This window comes from Acartia tonsa, chromosome 13, assembly GCF_053477335.1.
Source record: "Acartia tonsa isolate MP-2025a chromosome 13, ASM5347733v1, whole genome shotgun sequence".
Lineage (NCBI taxonomy): Eukaryota > Metazoa > Arthropoda > Copepoda > Calanoida > Acartiidae > Acartia > Acartia tonsa.
In genome coordinates, this window is record NC_137272.1 from 40,385,814 (window position 1) to 40,409,306 (window position 23,493).

Here is a 23,493-nt window from a genome sequence, read left to right on the forward strand (position 1 = left end):
ATCATCATTGGGGATCTACAGTCTACATCTATCGGCCATTGTCTTATCAATAAAGATTCCTGCATAAACCATTGTAATCAGTGGCTTCAGATATCTTTAAATTGTAATCCTTATTTTAGAATATTGCTACGCTACTTGAGGATAAACTGTTCTTGTTATTGATTTGATTATGGTTGATTTTGTTTGTGTGTGTGTGTGTGTGTGTGTGAGTGTGAGTGTGAGTGTGTTTGTGTGTGTGTATTTGTTTATCAGAATAGTTATTTTAAAGTAATTGTTTAAATAAAAGATGGAAAGGTGTATAATTTTGCTCGGGATGGATGGATAATTAAATTCATAAAAATAATATTCTTATAAATTATTCTATTATATAAAAAAGTAAGGCTTTTTTTATCTAAAGCTTAAAATCTGAACTAAAGCCTAACATATCATTTATTTGTATTCAAGCCTTGGTAAGGTTTTAGGCTATATTTCAGTCAATTAACTACCCCTTGGGTACAGAGCCCCGAGATGTTAGGGGCGTAGTCTCTAGTATTTCAATAAATTAAGTTTCAATTCCATAAAATGTAAAAAAAAAGTAGGGTTTTTTTAATGAATGAAATTATGGTTTCCTGGGCAGGTTTTAATCTATTTAATTAGAGGATTAGTCACTCTTTCCAGGAGGCATAATACCGAAAATAGATTCGCTTAAAAATATCTTTACTATTCTATTATCCATTTACCTATCCCCCTTTCCCTGACAAATCGTATTGAATTGCAAAACAATCGTACTCGTTTTTGCTGCGCTTTTGCTTTGGTATCTGTTCTTGATAGATAATGACGAATTTATTTCTGATAACCATTGCAGTTCGATACTTAAAAAGATTATTTGTTTGTGGGAAATACCGAAAATGTACAAGGGCAAATAACTATTATAAATAACTTTATAAAGTTGAAATTTATTCAAAGTCTTTGTGCTTTGTACATTTGTTAAATAAACTGTTTTGAAATAACTTTATAACTCGAGAAAAAAAAGTGATTTATTATTGATATCAAGATTTGGATCTACTGCAGTTCACGGTAAAATATTGCTGGTAACGCAATTTTCCAAAAATCTATGAATTTTAAAGGCTGCTAGCTGCCAAACGGCTGAACGTACAGATCATACCCGCACACCATTTTAAGCGGCATAAGAAGGCCTACAAATAATCTGGAAAAGCCAAGATCCAATGATACACAGGGAAAGCTTCACTGAAGAAAAAACGCGTAAAATAGGTCTTTTTCGCGCATTTCTCTTCACTGCGAGTTAATTATGCATTATTGATTTATGGCTATTCCAGATTATTTGTAGGCCTTCTTATGCCGCTTAAAAAAGTGTGCGGGCATGATCTTTACGTTCAGCCGTTTGGCAGCTAGCAGCCTTTAAAATTCATAGATTTTTGGAAAATTGCGTTACCAGCAATATTTTACCGTGAACTGCAGTAGATCCCAAGATTTTTATGAAATCATGAAATCATTAAGATCCAACTTTAAAGAATCGAACTCTACCGCACTGTCTGCGCATTTATACCCCATGTCTTTTTTTCCCCAGCCGCCGCGCCAAGCCATTTTTTATCCACATGCATAGTGATTGATTTTAATGATGATATAAACATTTATAATGACATAGATAACCAAGCATGATAGTTGTTTTATCCACAGTGCCCCATTCAATACGAAAAGTCTACAAAATCCACCCCCCCCCCTCTTATCCTATATTTGTCTGAAGCTTAAGATCTCATAAATTGGTTGGTTCATATAGGTTGAAATTTTCACTGAAGCTTTAAACGCTTTAAAATGTCTAGGGGCTCTAGGCGGAGCAACCAACTATTTTATTAAGTGGTAAGGGGTTGTATGTCTGTCAGTTAAGATCTCGCTAATTGCATAACCGATTGAGTTCTCCATTTTAAGGAGCTACACATATCTCTAGGGTTGGCTAATTTTTCTGTTATCTTTCTTCCCTAAATGGTAGAAGCGAAGCCATTTTTTTTAAGCGCTGCAACTCTTGAAGACTTCTGTGTCAAATTATAGTCTACCAAACTGAACTTGTGTCTATTACATTAGGGAAAAAAGAAAAACATTTTAGTTGGTAGCTTAAAATTTGGCTCTAAAAATTCCCTTCCTAAATAAAAAAAAGGGGTCACATTAGATTTTAAAGGATTTCATTTTTGTATTTTATCTGAAGTATAGTTTACTACTGCAAACAGAAAATGATTTATCGGATTATCATTCAAAAAAGAGGGCATTTAGACGATTTTTGAAAAAAAGAGTGTTAAATTGAATATGTATACAGTCATTAGAGTAAAACACTAGAGGGAGAAAGGGGTAAATAACATTATTTCCCTATCGCAATGACCTCACAATGGGTATTTGAAAATCAACCAATGGAAACGGGAATATTAACACAGCCAAGTAGCAGAAAACAATTTGCTAGCAGACGAAAAATGTCATTGAAAAAGGGGGGGAGGGGGGAGTTATCTGTATATACATCTATACTATAGATCTGTTATACAGTCAATGAAAACTTTTTATTTTAATGAAATTAACTAAGTGTATTGAGAAAATGTTAAGTTCTGGTTGCTTCGTCCCAAGCCTCTTTTGGTGGGCGGGTGAAGTCAGAAAAGTAGCCTAAAACCACCTGAAGACATTTATAAAGCTTCCTTGAAAAGTATGTAACCAATTTGGGCCACCAATTTTAACTTTAGACAAATGAAACCCCTCTCTACCCACACCACTATTAAAGTTTTGCGATTGATTCTTTAAAGAATCACCTATTTTAAATTTTGGTCAAAACAAATTTCTAACGTTTGAGTATCTTTTTTTATTTGAAATCTGCAATAAGCATCGGATTGTAAAAGTTCGCTTTATTTCAATTATTTAAATTGATAGCTAAAAATTACATACTTACATATTTGTTTAATTCTAGTCATTTAAATTAAAATAGAAAGGTTGATTGAAAATGATGATAAATAAATTACGGGTATAGTTTAAATCTTTCATAGAATTTAAAAAATCAGGGCTAGGCAACCGTTCATGATTTAAAGCTTTAAAACGTTGATTTTTGCACCGCCGCGCTGCCGAGCCAAGGTGCATTTAATTTTTTTATTCCTAAAGATTTATGTGTCACTAAATCAGGAAGGGAGGAGACATTAGCCTGTAAATTATATTGTTACCCAAAGTTTTAAAAACACGTTATATAATTCATTAGCTTAAAAACGTTGAGTACTTTTGTCAAATGTTGAAAATGTCCAAACTTTTCCATCGATGATTCTTATTAGCAATTTTGTTTATCATAATTTGGGGTGTACACAAATTTATCATCCATTGTCTAACACCTTCATATCCCAGCCCTGGACCCAAATCTTTTCCAACCAACATTTCAATTACAAAATTGGACAACATCCTTTTACTTAACCTCTGCCTTATTGGGACCCACTAACACAACCCAATCTTTCCAGATTTTGTATAATTGTTTGAGGAACACGACTCCAGTGACGTCATATTTTTCTTTCCCGAAAAAGGGAAGGGGGGAAGAAAATCTCTTCAAAAGAGATGGGGAAAATCCCTTTTTCTCCCATCTCTTTTTTTCTTCCCCCCTTCCCTTTTTCGGAAAAGAAAAAAATATGACGTCAATGGAGTCGTGTTCCTCAAAAAATTATACAAAATCTGGAAAGATTGGGTTGTGTCGGACCCACTTTCAGACAAAATAAGAAGTTTTGAGTATAGTCTCTTTCGTGGCAACGCCTCTTAAGGGGCGATTCGTCGATTTTCAAAACGGCTTTTGGTTTATATTTGGTTAGATGATTGCACTGCAGTGCAATAGAAGAAAGGCTACTGTGAAAATACGAAGGAACGCCCCTTAAGAGGCGTTGCCACGAAAGGAACTATACCCCAAATTTTATTTGTTTCTTCTAAACAGATTTTTTAATATTTGATGATTAGTTTAATTCAGGCTGACTTTACTAGTAATCCGATATTGTAAAGTACTCGAGTTTTGCAAATATTTTTAAATTGGTTTATTTTCTAAAATCTACAAAACAGAAATTCTTAAAACAATATATTGATTACCTTTGTAATTTTAAAACTTGCGTATATTCTCGGTCTTTTATCAATTAAAATGTGGATGGTGGAATTGTATCGTCTTTTTTAAACTTTGGGGAAATTGTTAAAAATTGGAAACTATCATTTTCTATTTCTACATTGAAAGTGTGTGTATGTGTGTTTGTGTGTGCCCTTCAAAATTTTAGAGAAAAGGGAACATTATATTTCCCTTGTAAATTGAAAAGGACCATCTTTAGTTTTTGATTGGTAGACAGGCAACTCTTTAGCTTACTTAGTTCGTCTGTCTTTTCAAGTAAAGAAAATTTTCGAAGCAGCTTTAAAGAAAATCATTTGATTTTTTTGTGAAGACTCTTTTTTACACAACTCAAAGATACCAAAATTATTTTTGTTAAAAATCTTCCAAAATAAAATGAAAAATCTTAAAATGTTATAAAAAAAACTTAACTAAATATGTTCTATAATAAACTCACACTGAAGAGGTTTAACTTATTGCTGAAAGATATTGTTAAGTGTTGAAGATTTGTTTGTCTCTATCTCAACTTTGCAGTCTTCAGTGACATCTATCTATTTTGCTATCTATCTATATCAATGAGTCTACCTATCAATTAGAAAGGTCTGAAGGTCTATGTGTCTTAGATTAGCCTTTCTATATAAATACTAATGACTACGCCCCTGGAGGCCTCTAGGTGCAATTGAGATGGAGGGGGTGAGGGTAAGTCGAACCCTTCCCATTTTCAATTTTTTTGGGGGGGGAGGGGGGGAGGGACAGGAGGGTCATTGTATTCCAACGGTGACTTATCTTCGGAAGGTGGTTGTACCCTTTTTCAAAATAGTTATATACCTTTCCAGGACCTATGAGAAGCTACATTGTAAAGGAGAACCATATCGGTTCAGAGTTAGCAAGATCTTTCGTTACAGTCAGACATATTGCTATTTTTATATAAGGATTTATATCTATCTATCAGTCATTGTCTAACTATTATCTCAAACTTCCAATCATGACAATTATTTTTGTATTTTCCATTTTCTTTCATTTTCACAGAAAACAGATTCCATTTATTAATAATGTTAAAGTAACAGGATGTCTGTCTGTCTGACTGCAGCTTAGGATCTCACTAATCTCGGAGGAAAAAACCATAACTCCCTGATTCCCTTTAAAGAGTCGAATTTCCTTTAACCAACACCACTCTCAATTCCTCCTAGAGGTCTCTAAAGGGGTAGCTATAAGTAGTTGATAAAGTTGGCCTCACGAGCCTAAGCTAAAAATCCTCTAGTGAATAAGTAAAATGTATGTATTATTAAGTAACTTTGACTTTAACAAAGCTTTTAAAAACACATAAAAAACAATAATAAAAGAGAAATTATTTAGTCGTAAAAATATAAGTTCGTCCTTAATAACTAATTTTCCAACAGATTTACATATTAGAATTTAATTTGGACTTCTAAATGATAGTTGTTTGATTTTTTAATGAGCTTCTTTATTAAAGATGCTTTCGTCATTGTTTTTACAAAACTTATCTTATACTAAAATTAGCCCAAAAGCAAAGTATTCAATATGAAAAAAGGTTCTTAATTGTTACCATTTATTTCAGAGTGCAAGAAACCTCCTAACCCATTTTTTGAGAACTTTTTTTGATAAATAATAGTTATATGTATCCAGCTATCTATCTATCCAACTATCTATCTACCCAACTATCTATCTATCTATCTATCTATCTATCTATCTATCTATCTAACTATCTATCTATCTATCTATCTATCTATCTATCTATCTATTTATCTATCTATCTATCTATCTATCTATCTATCTATCTATCTATCTATCTATCTATCTATCTATCTATCTATCCATCAAGCTACATATCTATCCAACTATCTATCTTTGTAATTCTAAGGTCTTGTAGTTGCTCTCTTTATAAAGTTTTTTCAACAAAGTTTGCGACCAATTTATTCTCACACTCATTCCTTGGAATAGTTATCTAAGGATGAGAAATAAGCAGGGAGGGAGAGAACTTTGGAATGTAAATTACACTGGTACCCAAAGGTTAGCTTATTCTTTGGCTAAAATTTGGGAAATCTTATTGAATTTAATGTTTAGTTCGAAACTACAAAAACTTGCAACCAAGGTCTTTAATGCACAGGGGGTGTTTTTTATACCCAACAAAAGTTTACTATTCTTTTTAAAAGCGAAGCTTTTCTATAATTAGGGTCGGTCCGTCCGTACGTAACGGATAGCTCTTATCGTTAATTTAGGCATGTTAGAATTGTCCTATCGATTTCAAACTTTGCATGATGATTCCTATAGGAGTTAGGTAAGAGTGAGAAATCGAAGCAACTCTATAATCGTTACCAGAAAGTTCGTACGTCCATTTTGAATATGTTGCTTTTTTAATAATTCTGATTATTCAGTTCTGACACTCTAACACAAGTGTTAATGTTTGTTTGTCTTACCGTTTCAGAGCTTCACTTTTATGGATGTTGTCATCCTTGTTTATATCTAATCTAGTAGTAGACGTAGGAACTTACGGACGGATAAACAGTCAAAGTTTAAATATAGATAAAGTGCGCTTAGTTAAAACTTTTTATGGATAAATCAAAATTAGAAAAAAATTAAATGAAAATTTAGAAACTAAACTTTTGGTGAAAAATCCTTGATTCTATCCTCTTAACAAATCTTCATTTTCCAAAAGTTTAGAAAAATTCTGGACATGGCGAGTTGGTGCAGCTACTCTATTATTCATTATGCCTGTTTGTAGGCCTGTTTCTAATAGTCGGCTAGTAATTTAGTAACTTTATAAGTAACAGGATGTCTGTATATCTATTTGTGGCGAAGGGTAACGCAAAACACTGAATTGATATGGTTTTCCTTTTTAATAAAGCTTTAAATATTTTTTAAAATCTTGCTTTTAATCTAGCTATATGTAATTCAAAGTTCAATTAACTATATGAAGATATCGAGTTAGCAACTTATTTTTATATCTATATTTCTACATATATGTTAGTACACTGTGGGCTAGAATTGAATCAAGACAAAAGTAAGTGCCGAGCCCTGGGACTTGTGTGTGGTGAAAATAGACATAAAACAATGATGATTCCAAGTAAAACCAAAATATTTCAGTGGGGGCTTTTTGAGAAAATTAGATTTGAAAATTTCAAGTTTAATTTTCACCCCCTAGGAGTTGCCGCATAATCATGACAAGAAAAGCAAATATTATTTATGTTAAATTTTGAACAACTTTGCTTTTATGAAGTCTTTCATAAAACCTCTCTATATATGATTTATTTTAGGCTGAATTTTCGTGACCTTTGCAAAGCAATTGATAAAAATGGCCATGAATTAACTCCCTTTTGAAGTGGTTTTATGAAGAACATTATAAAAGCAAAGTTGTTCAAAATTTAAAATAAATAATATTTGCTTTTCTTGTCATGATTATGCGGCAACTCCTAGAGGGTGAAAATTGAACTTAAAGTTTTGAAATCTAATTTTCTCAAAAAGCCCCCGCTGAAATATTTTGGTTTTACCTTGAATAATCATGGTTTTATGTCTATTTTCACCATACATAGTAGGGTGGGTTCATATCGGAATTAGACAAAGCGGGGATATGCAACAGATAAAATAAACCTTAAAAACTTTTCTGACCGAAAAAGAATTTTAAAAAATTGAGTTTTAGAACACGACCACTTAAAAATATAATTCATTACTTATTAGTATGCAAAGACGACATTCAAAAAAAATTTGAATCAGAACTATGGCTTCATGGTGCTCCCTGGAAAGGCCTTGAGGAGCTGAATCAGGAACTTTTGTCCGTTTCAAAATATCACGTTCCTAGCCTTAGAAATCACTAAAAAAACAAAAAAAATTAATGTTTATTGAGAATTGTCCAATTTGTAGAGGTTTTTTAGATTTTCTCAGGCTAGGAACGAGATTTTTTGAAACGGACAAAAGTTCCTGACTCAGCTCCTCAAGGCATTTCCAGGGAGCACCATGAAGCCATAGTTCTGATTCAATAAATTTTTGACTCCCATTTACAAATAGCTATACAATTGAATGTCTGGTCGTCAGCGGTTTTAAGACTTAGGATAAATTTTAAATCACCCAGTGGTGTATTATATCTATATAAATTGAGTGCAGATCCCCGCTTTGGCCTTAGAAAAAAATGTCCAAAATCGACCCACCCTAATACATAGGTCCCAGGACTCGGCACTTACTTTTGTCTTGATTCAATTCTAGCCCACAGTGAGTATATTTGTTAGTATATTTGTCCGTAATTGTTAAATGAAAAACAGACACATAACATAAATGTTTTTATTTTAAGGTATATGATACTTTTTCCAGTATAAAATACTAAAAATCATGTATAGCATTGTATTAAAAAAAAATTTTCCACAAATATTAAAATAAAAATCATAAAATTAAAACTGGTTTTGTTACACCGGGTCTTTGGCCCCTCGGGGCCAACAAAACTGGTCATTTTTCATTTTAATATCAGTAGAAAGCTTTCTTTAATACGATGTCATAAATAACTAATCTAAATGATTTTTTCTAAATTGGGAAAAGTAATAAAAGTTATAAGAAAATTGCAAGGAAAAATTAATTTAAAATCTTAAAGTTCTTACCTGATCTTCAAGCCAAGGTTGGCTGGAGGTGCCAGAAGCAATTCCCGAAGACGCAGAGACCCTGTCCTCCAGTGACAACTCTGCCCCACCTCCACTCAGTAGGTACACCCATGCCGCGCCCTGAAACAAAATATATTCATTGTGATTGAGTATAGATTAATTCTATATTGTGTTGGATATGTTGAAACCGGTTTGTGGCCATTTCCCTCTTCCTCTTTATGGCCTGAAAATGGGGAACACTTTCGCTTTCATGAAAAATCTTAAAAATGGTTTCAATAAGTGGGCTCGTATTAACCCCTTAGCTGACGATAACGTGAACAGTCTTAAATAATTTATTTTAAAAATGTTTTTTTTATTTTCATTTGGGGTTTATGGTTTTTAGTGTTGTTTTTTACGATTGTAATAAGTTTTTTTGTATTCATGTGATATTAATGAAATTTCATACATAGACTACCAACTACTTTAACTAGCTATGTTTAAAATTTCATTGATCTACATTGAAAGGCCAACGAGTTAACGACACTCAAAGACAATCAACATTTTTTATTTAATAGTATAAAAAAAGACTTTTTTAAATGTAGTACCTACGGACAAAGATTGCATAATTAAAGGGATTTAAACGTAAAAATTGATCATGAAGCATGAAAAAACTGCGATTGTCATTTGTCTAAAGAATCTACACAAAAAATTTCAGACTCCTATCTTTATTTTAAGTGTGTTTTTTTTGTACGAAAAAATAATGTTAATTTTGTGAAAGGAAAAAAATAATTGATCCGAAATTTAAACGAAAAACCTACGGACAAAGATTACATAACTATAGGGGTTTAAACGAAAAAATCGGGCACAAAGCATAATAGAACTGCGATTCTTATTTGCCTAAGGAATCTACAAAAAAAAATTCAGACTCCTTTCTTTATTTTTAGTGGGTTTTTTTTGCACGAAAAGTTAATATAAATTTTGTTACAGGAAAAAAGTAATTGATCCGAAATTTAAACCTAGTAATTGAAAGCTAGCATAAATCCTGCCATGTGGGTCTGCCCCCAAACCCTTACCCCTTACCAATAAATAAGGTCCATATTAGCAACCTAACTATACAACATGTTCTACCTTGTAAATATTTCCATGAATGAGGGATCTTTTATTTTTTCAGTACAGCTTTGCAACCGATAAATATCCGCTAGATTAAAATCAGTTCTCAGCCATACTGAAAAGCATCATATTACAGGCAATTTTCTCTCTATTAATACACCTATAATAAATAAGGCAAATAATATTAAATCAGGACTAATTGGTACCCAAACTTTTATAACCATTAGTAAAAATTGGTTTGTAAATTACATTTGGTACCCAAAGTTTTATAACCATTTGTAAACATTGGACTGTAAATTACACTCGGTACCCAAAGTTTCATAACCTTTAGTAAACATTGGACTGTAAATTACATTTGGTACCCAAAGTTTTATAAACTTATATGGCTATATCCGCTAGATTATAATTGGTTCTCTGCCATACTGAAATGCATCATATTACAGACAATTTGGCACAAATATTGTAAGTAATTTAATGGCTTTAGAAGCGTTTTCACATTGTTTTTATGTTAAAAATCGTCCAATTTATCAATACTTTTCAACAAATATTATTAGTAATTTAATGGCTATAGAATAACGTCTTTTAATCCTTTTTTACATGGTCTTTACGTTAAAACCGTCCAATTTAACGATACTTTTTATAAAAATATTTTTAGTAATTTAATAACTATAGTATAACGGTTCTTTAAAATAGTTTTTTACATCATGTTTACGTTAAAACCGTCTAATTTAACAATACTTTTTAACAAATATTGTTAGCAATATAATGGCTATAGAATAACCGTTATTTTATTCAATTTTTTACATTGTTTTTACGTTACAAACCATCCAATTTAACGATACTTTTTAACAAATATTGTTAGTAATTTAATGGCTATAGAATAACGTTTTTCACTTCGTTTTTAAGTTTTTAACTCTTGCATTTCTATTTTAATATCTGCAGACAACTGTCTATAATACGATTTGATAAATATTCCAGTAAGGCTTCCAAACCGATTTATATCCGCTGGATAAGAAACTGTTCTAAGCCATATTAAAAAAAGTCATTTATAGCATTGTATTACAGACATTTTCCCACAATTACTAAAATAAAAATCCTAAAGAATAATGTCAGTTTTTTTAGCACAGGCCTTCGGCCATTTGGAGCCCACAAAACTGGTTTTAATTGTATAAATTTCCATTTTAATATCCGTGGACAGCTGTCTATAATACAATGCAATAAATAACTATTCCAGTATGACTTCCAAACCAATTTATTTCCGCTGGATAAGAACCGGTTCTAAGCCATACTGAAAAATCATGTTTAGCTTCGTATTAAAGTCAAATTTCCACATTTTCCCACGATTACTAAAATAAAAATCATAAATAATAATGTCAGTTTTTTTTATCACAGGCCTTTATTACAAAATTGGTTTTAATCTTATAATTTTCCATTTTAATATCCGCAGACAGCTGTCTATAATACAATGCAATAAATAACTATTCCAGTATGGCTTTAAACTGATTTATATCCGATGGATTAGAACTGGCTCTAAGCAATACTGAAAAATCATGTTTAGCTTCGTATTACAGTCAAATTTCCACAATTATTAAAATAAAAATCATAAAATTAATGTTAATTTTTTTACCACGGGCCTTAGGCACATCAGGGCCTACAAAACTGGTTTTATTTGTATATTTTTTCATTATAAATAACTGTGGAAAGCTGTCTATAATACAATGCAATAAATATATATTCCAGTATAGCTTTAAACCGATTTATATCAGATGGATTAGAACTGGCTCTAAGCAATACTGAAAAATCATGTTTAGCTTCGTTTTACAGTCAAATTTCCAATTATTAAAATATAAATCATAAAATAATGTTTAATTTTTTAGCATGGGTCTTAGGCACCTCAGGGCAAACAAAACTGGTTTTATTTGTATATTTTTTTATTCTAAATAACTGCGGAAAGCTGTCTATAATACCTATAAATACCTATTCCAGTATGGCTTCCAAATCGATTTATATCCGCTGGATTAGAACCGGCTCTTTGCAAAACTGAAAAATAATGTTTAGCTTGGTATTACAGTCCAATTTCCACAATTATTAAAATAAAAATCATAAAATTAATGTTAAATTTTTTAGCATGGGCCTTAGGCACCTCAGGGCCCACAAAACTGGTTTTATTTGTATATTTTTTCATTCTAAATTACCGCGGAAAGCTGTCTATAATACAATGTGATAAATACCTATTCCAGTATGGCTTCCAAACCGATTTATATCCGCTGGATTAGAACCGGCTCTATGCAATACTGAAAAATAATGTTTAGCTTGGTATAACAATCAAATTTCCACAATTATTAAAATAAAAATCATAAAATTAATGCTAATTTTTTTACCATGGGCCTTAGGCACCTCAGGGCCCACAAAACTGGTTTTATTTGTATATGTTTTCATTCTAAATAACTGTGGAAAGCTGTCTATAATATGATGCGATAAATTGATTAATTTAAGCATGTTAGAATTGTCCTATAATTTTCAAACTATGGATTTCCAGCCAAAAAATTGTTGATCAACAGTGCAGTTACTCTTTAATTTATTTGCCTTGTGGCTTTTCTTGGATGTAATTAAATATATAGGTTTACAATTCAAATATTATGCTTATTTTATTCTAAAATCTTTTTATCATTTTTAGTCTTTTAAAATCGCTAGGATTTGTAGTTGCACTTAAAAAAAGAGCGAATAATGAGATTTTCCTTTTATTATTGTTATTATCATAAACCGGTTAGAAGATATATTTTTCATGTCAGATATACTTTATCTACAACCATTCATTGTTGACTTTTAGAGAGATAAAAATTATTCCAACCCCCCCCCCTCCCAATAATTTTAATTTTCCCTTTTCTTCTTCAGAAATTTCAAAGTAAAGGGTCAATTCCACCCCATCCCCATTCCAAATTGTCCCTATATTCCTTTGGAGGGCGTAGATTTGCATCAAACTTTCAACTATTAATAACATAGGAACTTGTTATGGAAAATATCATAATTATATTTTTTATACTCTAATCTATTTATATATATGTCTAAAGCCAAACAAAGAAACAAGAATTGCTTAGAAACAGATTGATATCCGCTTGATTTGAACCTGGTCTTAGACATACTGAAAATCATTTATAACATTGTATTACAGACATTTCACATAATTTTAATATTCGCAGTTAGCTATAACTAATACGATGCGATAACAGAGTTTATGAAAAATATTTATTTATAAAATGTTTTTCTTTTATATTTTCATTTTTTCCACCCTCTTTTCATAGTTTTCAGATATTTATGTTGAAAAATATAAAGACAAAAGAAAAGTTTAACTGTAATCCTATTTAAAAAATCTGGTAATTCCCAAATAAATATCTACAAACATATATTTTCCCAGTTTCTTTCAAAACTAGCAAAATTGTAGGTAAAAAATAATTTATTATATAAAGTAGTAAGGTATTTTTGTCTGTGACTTAAGATCAATACCTGCTGAACCGATTGAATTCTCCATTTTACGGATACTTCTCATAGGTCCAAAGGTGATTTAGGCTATTCAATGTTTTCTATTTATCCAAAACGATTGTAAATTGTGCATTTTTGAGTGTCTTCTAATTAAAAAAAATTTCTCTTCTTTTAATGTTCCACTTTGCTTTGTGTGTGTCTGTTTAAAATTTAAATTATGGCACTAAAGAAAATTGGCAAATTACGTAAAAAATTTTAAATAGACATGCAAACATACATCCTACTGCTTTGGCAACAGATCTATAATATAAATGTATATACAGGCAACTACCTCCTTTCCTATTTGAACGCCTTCTTCGTCTGCTTCTAAAGTATTTTCTGCTACTTGGCTGTGTTAATATAAGCGACACATTGGTTGATTTTCAATGACCCAATAAAAAGGTTACACAAGTCGATTGGGAAAGATACAGTTATTTAACCCATTCTCCCTCTAGTGTTTTACTCTAATGCTTTGGCAGATAAACATTAATTTACTGCAAGAAAGATTGTTATTTTCTCTAGCTTTTTGTCGAAAAATTTCAATTAAAAATACTCAAAAATCGTTTGAGATTTACCAGGAACAGGATCCTCAACACACACACACAAAAACACTTTTTTGTAGATCATTGATTTGGAGGTTCCAATGGCCATAAAAATGACAAAAAGATGAAAATTAAGTGGTTTTTTTTAATGTCATAGACGAAAGCACTAGATAAAGTAGTTTTCCTACTTAAAATGAAATGGAAAATATTTTCTGTATTGTATAAACATGATTATAAACATAAACATTTTTGCTCAACAACTTTCCACAAAAGAAAAAGAAAGAGAATGGTAGAAAGGGGACTAAAAAGCAATCAAATTAAAAAAAATAAAATTAAAGCCCAACAAAAAATATATAAATTTTACTTATTTCAAGATCAATAACTGGCATTAATAATATAATTCTAATTTATAATAGGAAGATATATAAAAAAAAATACATAGGGGAAAGAAATGGAAGAAGATTATTTTTGTAAAGGGGTGTGTTATCATCCCCACATCCTTATACTAAAGTAACAGGATGTCTGTCTGTGTGTTTGTACCGAAGGATCTCGCTAACCGCTGAACCGATCGGGTTCTCCTTAACAGGGTAGCTTCTCATAGGTCCCGGAAGGGTTTATAAATATTTTCGGGGAGGGTACCACAACCTTCCCAAGAGAAATCGCCCCTAGAAAAAAATTACCTCCCCCAAAAAAATTAATTTTTTAAAATTTTTTTTAAAAGTAAAGATAAAAATAGGGAGAGGTGCAACCCCCCCCCCAAAAAAAAAAAAAATTTCCCGCAACCCACCCTAAATTTTTTTTACTTATTCTTTTCAAATCTAAAATAATAAATTAGGTTATCAAATTCGACTCTCTCTTCCTCAAGTGCCACCAGAGGCCTCTAGGGGCGTAGCCGCTAGTATGTATTAACAAATTATCAGAACAATGCCTATTCAATAACAAACCCCAACTTTACTGGTTGATATACGTAGATTTTGTGACAGTTTAATTTTGTCGTCAATTTAGGTTGCTAATTTAGTTCTCAGATATAGTTCTATATGTTCCTTTGTGGTCAGGGGAGGGGATGGGGTTAAGTCTATGTGGGCGGGGGGGGGGGGGGTATTGGTATATTAGCCAGCTGTTTAATAATGGATTTCTTACTATATCGACTGTTCATTCCTTTAATTCACTTTCATTATTATCTACATCATTTTAATTTTTAAAATACTTTCTAAAATATGTAAATACTTAAATTATTTTTAACACTGAAGCATAGGCGTCCAAGGGGGGGGGTAATGGGGCGATTACCCCCCTCAAACGATTTTGGGGGTGCCGTAGGCACCCCCAAATTTTTTTTCATTTTACCCCCCCCATTCAAAATTTACCCCTACCCTGGGGGTGCCGTAGGCACCCCCAACCATTTAGGAGGGGGTATTTACACCCCCCCAAACAATTTTGGGGGGGTAAATACCCCCCCCAAAATAAAAAATCTCTAATAAAAAAAATTTTTTAATACTATATATTTAATAAAATTTAAATTACCCCTGCCAATAGATTTCAGGGGGGGTAATTACCCCCCCCAAGCAAATTTTACCCCCGGGGTAAAAATTTTGGGGGGGGTAAAAAAAATTTGCCATTTTACCCCCCCCAAACACGAATTACACCCCCCCTAAACAATTTTTACCCCCCCCAAAATAAAAAGCTTGGACGCCCCTGCACTGAAGGCCCCATTTAATACACCTCTGGTTTATGGAATGCCTCATAATCGTAAATAACACATTAGTTAAAGTTTATAAATGATGTGATTTATAATATCTGAAAATGCTATGTAATATGTTTATCATAAGAACCAGGACATGAAATAGACATAGACACACGACCACCAACTATTCAAGAAGTTAAAGCTGCTATACATAGTCTAAAGAATGACAAAGCACCAGGACCTGACTTGATAACTGCCGAAATGCTTAAGGCAGACATAGATCTTTCTGCTAGGACTCTAACTGATCTCTTTGATAAAATTTGGAGGCAAGAAAAGATACCAACGGACTGGTCTAAAGGTATAATCATAAAACTACCTAAGAAGGGAGATTTGAACAATTGTGATAATTGGAGAGGAATTATGCTGCTTTCTATCCCAAGCAAGGTCCTATGTAAAGTTATTTTAAACAGAATTGATGAGAAAATTGACAATAAACTAAGAGAAGAACAAGCTGGATTCCGTGCTGGAAAGGGCTGTGTTGACCAAATTTTCACCCTTAGGACGGTTATTGAACAATGTGTTGAATTTAACAAGCCACTCCATGTAAATTTTGTTGATTTCTCTAAGGCCTTTGACTCCATACACAGACAAACACTTTGGAAAATACTAAGAAGTTATGGTATACCTGAAAAGATGATAATTATGATAACTAAATTCTATGACAACTTCCAAGCCTGTGTTTCAGTTGGAAACAATAAGACATCTGATTTCTTTAGAATAAGCACTGGAGTTAGACAGGGATGCATTTTATCACCTATTCTATTTATATTGGTCATTGACTGGGTGATGAAGAAAACCACAGAGGACAAAAAACGTGGTCTCCAGCTGGGCATACTAGGACACCTAGAGGATCTGGACTTTGCTGATGACCTGGCACTGATTTCAGAAACAATCAAACATCTACAAGCTAAAACAGATAGACTAGTCAAATATGCAGGACAAGTCGGGCTCTTTGTCAATGTCAAGAAGACCGAAATTATGAATATACCTACAAACCCTGATCAAAATATAACAATAAATGGTGAACAATTGAGACAAAGCAACAAATTCACCTATCTGGGGAGTGTTATCAGCAGCGAAAATGGCTCAAAAGCTGATATTAAGACCAGGATTGATAAGGCTAGGGTTGCTTTCAACAGTCTACACAACGTTTGGAATTCAAAGAAACTTGCTCTGAAAACAAAAATCAGACTTTACAACAGTAATGTGAAATCAGTTCTTCTTTATGGAGCTGAATGCTGGAGAACTGTGAAAACTGAAACAAATCAACTTAATGAATTTCACAATAGCTGCCTAAGAAGAATTTGCAAAATATTCTGGCCAAACAAAATATCAAACATTGAGCTGTATGCTAAGACGAAGTGCAATAGTATTGAAGCAGAAGTGAAATATAAAAGACTAAGGTGGCTAGGACATGTGCTCAGAATGGAACAAAATAGGTTTCCAAAAAAGTGCTTAAAATGGAACCCCACCACTGGTAAACGTAAACGGGGACAACCAAAAATGACCTGGAGGCGGAGCACTGAAAAGGACCTCTTTGATTTAGAATTAACATGGGGAGAAGCTGAAGCACTTGCCAAAAAAAGAAATTCATGGAGGAACAAGGTGTCCGTATTCTCTGGACTCAACAGTCAAAAAGAGAGATGCGCCTGATGATGATGATGATGAACTAAACCGATTTGAAAATAAATCTTATTCTTATTCTTATTGTTAATCCCTAGCGAATAGATGAAGCTTACATTTGTTATGATATGCGGAAATGTAGTCACACCCTGTAAAAGTTTTGGTTGATGTAGAATGACAGATAACAAAGTTTTCAATGCCCAGTGTCCGCACAATTCTACACGGGTTAGCAGTAGCAAATTTGTATCCCAATATTGGATACTTTGAATATAACATTTTAAGCCATATTTTGTCACCACGTAGTTGCGATATATAGTTTTAAAAGAAAGTGGTCTATTGACTTTTTGACAACATGCATAAGCTGATATTAAAGGGTTAATGGTTCATCAGGACAAGAAAATACTAGATTATTCAATTTACAACCCTTGTTTCCCCAAAATATGTACTTTGTTGGGATGATAATCTATCGACCATTGTCAAAACCCTTTTATATTAAATATATTAAAGAAAAAATGCACCTGTTTGTAGACCAAGGCATTCTTATGAATTCTTAAAACATGTTTTAAGAATTTAGCTAATGAATAAAATTATCTGTATTGTATAAACATCTTTCCATGCTAAAACTAACAACTCATTTTAGCAACATAAAATCTTCTATGGAAACAAGAGGTTTTACATGGATTTTTCTTTTAAGTTATTCTTTTTCCTTTCAGCAACTTTTAAGTAAGCTTTAATAGGAATTAAAGGAATAATAGAGTTCTTAAATACATATACATAGGTTAGGAAGTTAGTTGTACATATTGCTTAGATCCAAAATAACAAGGAATGTCAATATCCATAAGTGGGGGGTAAGTCGACCCTCCAAATTGCACAGTAAAAAAGCTTTAGAAAGGAATAAAGCAAAAAAAATTGGGTAGTGGAAATTTTTTGGATATAGTCCCTTTCTTGGCAACGTACCTTAAGGGGCAATTCTTCGTTTTTTTCACAGTAGCTTTTCTCCTATTTCTAGCCCAAGCGGGGGGCTCTAACCATGCCGGGCCAATTGCCTAACTCTGTGGGGCAACCACCTAACCTAATCTAAAATAACCTATCAAAAGCCATTTTAAAAATACGACACATCGCCCCTTAATGGTCGAGGTCAAGAAATGGACTAAGCCCAATTTTTTGGGGGGAAGATGATTTCTCTTTAAAGGATAGAGGTATCCTCCTCCAAAGTAGCTACAAACCTTCTCTGGACCTGTAGAAGCTTCACTTTAAAGGAGTACGATATCAGATCAGCGGATAGCGAGATTTTTAGCTACAAACAGACACAAAAACAGATAGTTAAACATCCTGTTACTTAAAAGTTTATCAAAACAATCATCAACTTGTAAATGGGTTTTCAAATTTAATCCTGAAAAAATCTAATGTTAGAGTTGTTTTTGATCAAAGGGGGAGGTAGCTTGAGTTAAAAAAAACCGTAAAAGTGTGAGTAAGCTTCCAATCAATCAAAATCGATTATTAAGTCGAACTGTTATTAAATATACGTTTATTTATACTATGAGTTTTGTCAATATTTAGAACAGTTAGACTTAAAAATCGCTTAAGCCTGGAAGCTTACTCAAACTTTTACGAATTTTTAACACAACTTACCTCCCCCTTAATCCTACAATTTCATTATGGCTTATTCAATACTAGCGGCTTCGCCCCTAGCCTCTAGGGGCTTTGTTGCCCCAAGAGGTTTAATTACATTAAGTCCCACTACCTAAGAAAATAGCCTAAAACCACCCCAGGACCAGTAGGTATATTCTCTGAAGAGTAGAATCCGATCGGTTCATTAGTTACCAAGATCTAAAGGGACGGACAGATATCAAGCTACTTTGTATTTGTTATTTATATTATTAAGGATCAATGACTTTAGAAGGAAATGCATATTAATAGAAGTTGCGAGAAAAAAATAGTCAATAAAAAACCTCTTTGATTCATGACTAAAGTTTTCACAAAATTTTAGTTAAATATGTATAATTAGTGCTCCTTTAATGCTATCACTTTTTGAATATTTTTTTAATATACTTTGCAAGCAAAGTTACTCTATAAATTAATGATCAATATTTCTTTGGCCGTCTTTTTTTGCACAATAAACTAATATTTTTTGTACTTTAATGCCATATTTATTCAAACTTTATTATACAATATTATTTTAATTTGTAAATACCGCTGTTATGTCAGATGCACGACATCAATATAGTAAGATTAGATTGATGGAATGCCTTGGACCATAGTTAGGACTTCCAGACTAAAGTTGTGTAGTTAAAGGGTTGTTTTTTTATGTGTATTCAAGTTTAAGTATATTTTCAAATCATAATGAACAAAAATTGAACTTTAAATGTTTGCTAATGTTAAAAATTTGTGTGTATAGTATGCGCATCCACCCTATAATTAGTCTGAATTAAAAGGTGCATATAAATTAGCCAGTATTGCACAAATTTTAGACGTTTCTTCAAAATTACAAAAAAATGTATTTATGTTAAAGCCTAAAAAATCTAAATTATTATTAATATAAAATCACTAAAGACGGGGCCTAGCGTCTAGGGGCACTGTATTTTAAGGGGTAAGAAATAATAAAAACACTTTAAAATCATTCCGAGACCAATTCGAATCTTCAATAAAAGGAGCTGCAGACAAAAAAACCTTACTATTTTAACTTTATGATTTGATAAGTCATACTGTCATTCTTAGAATAGCATTTCTAGTCAGTGAGGGGAGAGGAGGTTGTTTCTTCATAAACCGTCAATATCTTTTCTTTCCTTCCACAAAAGTGAATAGCATAGAAATAAATTGTCCATAATTTATCAGTAAGGAGCCTTGTATAAAATGCAATTTTAATTAATTTTAAATGTAACCAAGATTTAAGCAACATATAAGAAACACCATTACCTGGGATTGCATATTGCATAAATAGCCAGACAGACATTTTTCAGGGAAGCAGAGATTGGTCACTGGGATATAAATTTGATATTTCCCCCATAAACAAAAATTTACAAAAATTTTATCAATGAATGCTAGTTTTTTTATGTTATCAAATCAACTTAAAAGTATAAAAATATGGCATTCTAAATACCAAGGTAATACTTTGAATTTGCGTGCTATATAAAATCTCATAAACGGCTAGAAAGATTTCTAGAAAAATTGTCAGAGATGTTTATTCTTGTGTTTGGGCATGTTTTAATCTCTTATAAGTACTCTTATGAATGATTTCTTTTCTAATTAGTAGATATGTTTCATGTACAAAATAATATTATTTTTTATGTTTTGGTAGATTTTTTCTCTCTATCTAAAACCCTGAAGTTATTTTTATAAAATTAGACAGTAAAATTAGTCTGGCTAATTCGCAATATGTCTTATACATAAAAATTTTTAAGAATAAGCACATATTTTTGTTTTTTAAATTAAGAATAATAAACTTAATGTGATTGTTGATTAAGATCTTGGTTAGTATTAAAGATAAGGTTTTATGCTATATTTACCGTCAAATAAAAGTTGGCCCCTAACTAGAAAAATATATATATTACTCAGCTTCACTGTAAATCATTTAGCAGGGATTAGAACCGGTTCTCGTCAATTCGAAAAAACTATGTCTAGCATCGTATTATATCCAGTTTTCTACGGCATCTCGGGTCTAAAAAACTGGTTTTAATCTTATAATTGTACATTTTGTATCCGCGGAAAGCTGTTTATAAAACGATGCGAGAAACAACTATTAGCATTTTTGTTAGATCAGATTGCTATTTCTTTAATTCATAAAAGTCTGTATATTGTTTTTTGGTCTAAAAGATTAGGTATTTCAAACAAAAATTAGTATAAAAAAATCCAAAATAGTGCTTTTGTACATTCAGTACTAAAATACTTACAATTTTACATATACTTAACCATAAAAGTTAAAGTTTTTATCTGTCTAGCTCACTGTGTGTTTAAAACAAGGGGTAATTATTCTTTGTATAATCTATAAACGTCACAGCGACTTAGGATAAGGAATGTCAAGTGTTTTTCAAGGATAAGTAATATGGGATATTTAAAATTTTCTAGTAACTAGCATCTTTGTTGGTTGGGGGTGTATCAAGTCAACCCAAAGAAAATAGCTTTAAACCACCATAGGACCAGTAGGTACATTTCCGGAACAGTAGAGACCAATTGGTTCAGCTTTTACCAAGATCTTAAGCTTCAGACGGACAGACAGGCAGACATCGTTCGACTTTTTATTATAGATATGCGCATAATTAGCTTTTGAGAGATTAGTCATAAAATACTAATCTTCTTTAAAAAGCAAACCCCTATCTGTATAACTAATTTGGTGTTTTATGAAGCAAATAATTTTTAGATTGTAGTTTATTTTCATTCTAAACATTAACTTTTTAAATTGTTTTTGATGGCTTTGTAGTACAGTACAATAGGATATTGTAATTATTTAAGAAATAATCAGTAATTTATAACTGTAATAAGTTATTATAAACAATGTTTTCTTGGGTTAGATTATCCCTCAGTCCTGGCTTAGCAATAAAACACCCTTAAAGTATAAAGAATTTCATACATTTTAAATATTCTATTTTTACTAATCTTCCCTGAAAAGCAAACCTAAAAGAACCTAACATCTCATAAACAACATTTTCAGTTAATTTACTGAAGTGGAAATAAAAAATAATTAAACGAATTTTCTGAATTAAAAACGCCATAACAATTCTTAAGCCAAACAGGAAATTCCATAGATATAGAAAAGTTACTCAATTTAAACTTTGAAAAATAAGTCATATTTTATTATGACAAATTTAGGTATTCGTTAATCCTAATGTTTAAAGTAATAAGGATTTTTTTGGCTGTAGCTTCTTATATGTCCAAGGAAGATTAAAACTATTTTGGGGGAAGGTATCTCAATCCTCCCAAGAGAAATCGCCCCCCTAAAAAATGACTAACCCCCCAAATTTTTTTAGCTCTTTCTTTTTAAAACTAAAATTAATAGTGTTTGGGGTAATTAGATACCCCCCCCACCCCCAATTTCAATTAAACCTAGAGACCTCTAGAAGCATAGCCGCCAGTGTAAATTTATAGTACTGCCTTAGTACAATGATTAAAGATTACACGATGGGTACTAAACGAGTTAATCTATTGAAAACTTAATTGTCACACCCCAACCTTTATTTCAAAAGTCAAAACCTTTGTAAAAAAGTTCGGATCTACTGCAGTTCACAGTAAAATATTGCTTGTAACGAATATTGCTAAAAATCTATGAATTTTAAAGGCTGCTAGCTGTCAAACGGCTGAACGTACAGATCATACCCGCACACCATTTTAAGCTGTTAAAGAAGGCCTACAGATAATCTTAAGATCCAATGATGCACAGGGAAAGCTTCACTGAAGAAAAAAACGCGTAAAATAGGCCTTTTTAGCGCATTTCTCTGCACTGCGAGATAATTATTCATTATTGATTCATGGCTATTCCAGATTATTTGTAGGCCTTCTTATGCCGCTTAATACAGTGTGCGGGCATGATCTGTACGTTCAGCCGTTTGGCAGCTAGCAGCCTTTAAAATTCAGAGATTTTTGGCAATATTCGTTACCAGCAATATTTTACCGTGAAGTGCAGTAGATCCAAAAGTTCTTTTTTTTTGCTACTCCATGGTTTATGCCTTTTAATAGCTCACAATTTCAACTATTTTCATCAAACTACCGAAGTAGCAACTGTAGGTATTATTAACATCTTTAGTATGACACTAACAACTGTCTGACAAGCCTCAGCCGCTAGTAAATCAATATTAACTGCTATGATTAAATAAGCTAGAAACCTTAATATCCAAATAATCCAGTTACTTATTCACAAATACTACATAAATTATACTCAATAGGCAGTAACAGAGATAATTATTCAACAGTTTCAATCATTATACCTAACTTATGTTTTATAAAAAAAAGTCTTAAAGGATTAGATTGATTGATTAGCCATAGTTTCTTAGGGTTTGGATCTAGGTAGTCATGGAGTAGGCTGAGACATTTTTGTCTAGCCACTAGGGCTATCAAGCTCCATGTTCAAGCACATTATGACTGGACCCGCTATCCCATGAGATTAAAACTATTGGTTGAAACATTTGGACACTTAACTCAATAGACCAACCAATCAAAATCCAATAAAGTCCCCAAAGTTTTTACGCCAATTAATAAGAAAATGTGTTTATAAACTTTGGGTACTAGTGTAACTAAAATTCCAATCCAATGTCCCTTTACTCTCTGGTTATATACTTAAATAAAAATAAGAAG

General features: G+C 32.1%; 1 protein-coding gene across 1 annotated transcript in view; it reads right to left on the reverse strand.

Moving 5' to 3' along the window:
- LOC145304235 (uncharacterized) overlaps positions 1-23,493 on the reverse strand; it is a 292,443-nt gene that overhangs the window by 147,459 nt on the left and 121,491 nt on the right. The window contains exon 3 of the mRNA XM_080146075.1: positions 8,695-8,814. Within this exon, the coding sequence (XP_080002201.1) occupies positions 8,695-8,814 (120 nt within the window). The remainder of the gene's footprint in view (positions 1-8,694; positions 8,815-23,493) is intronic.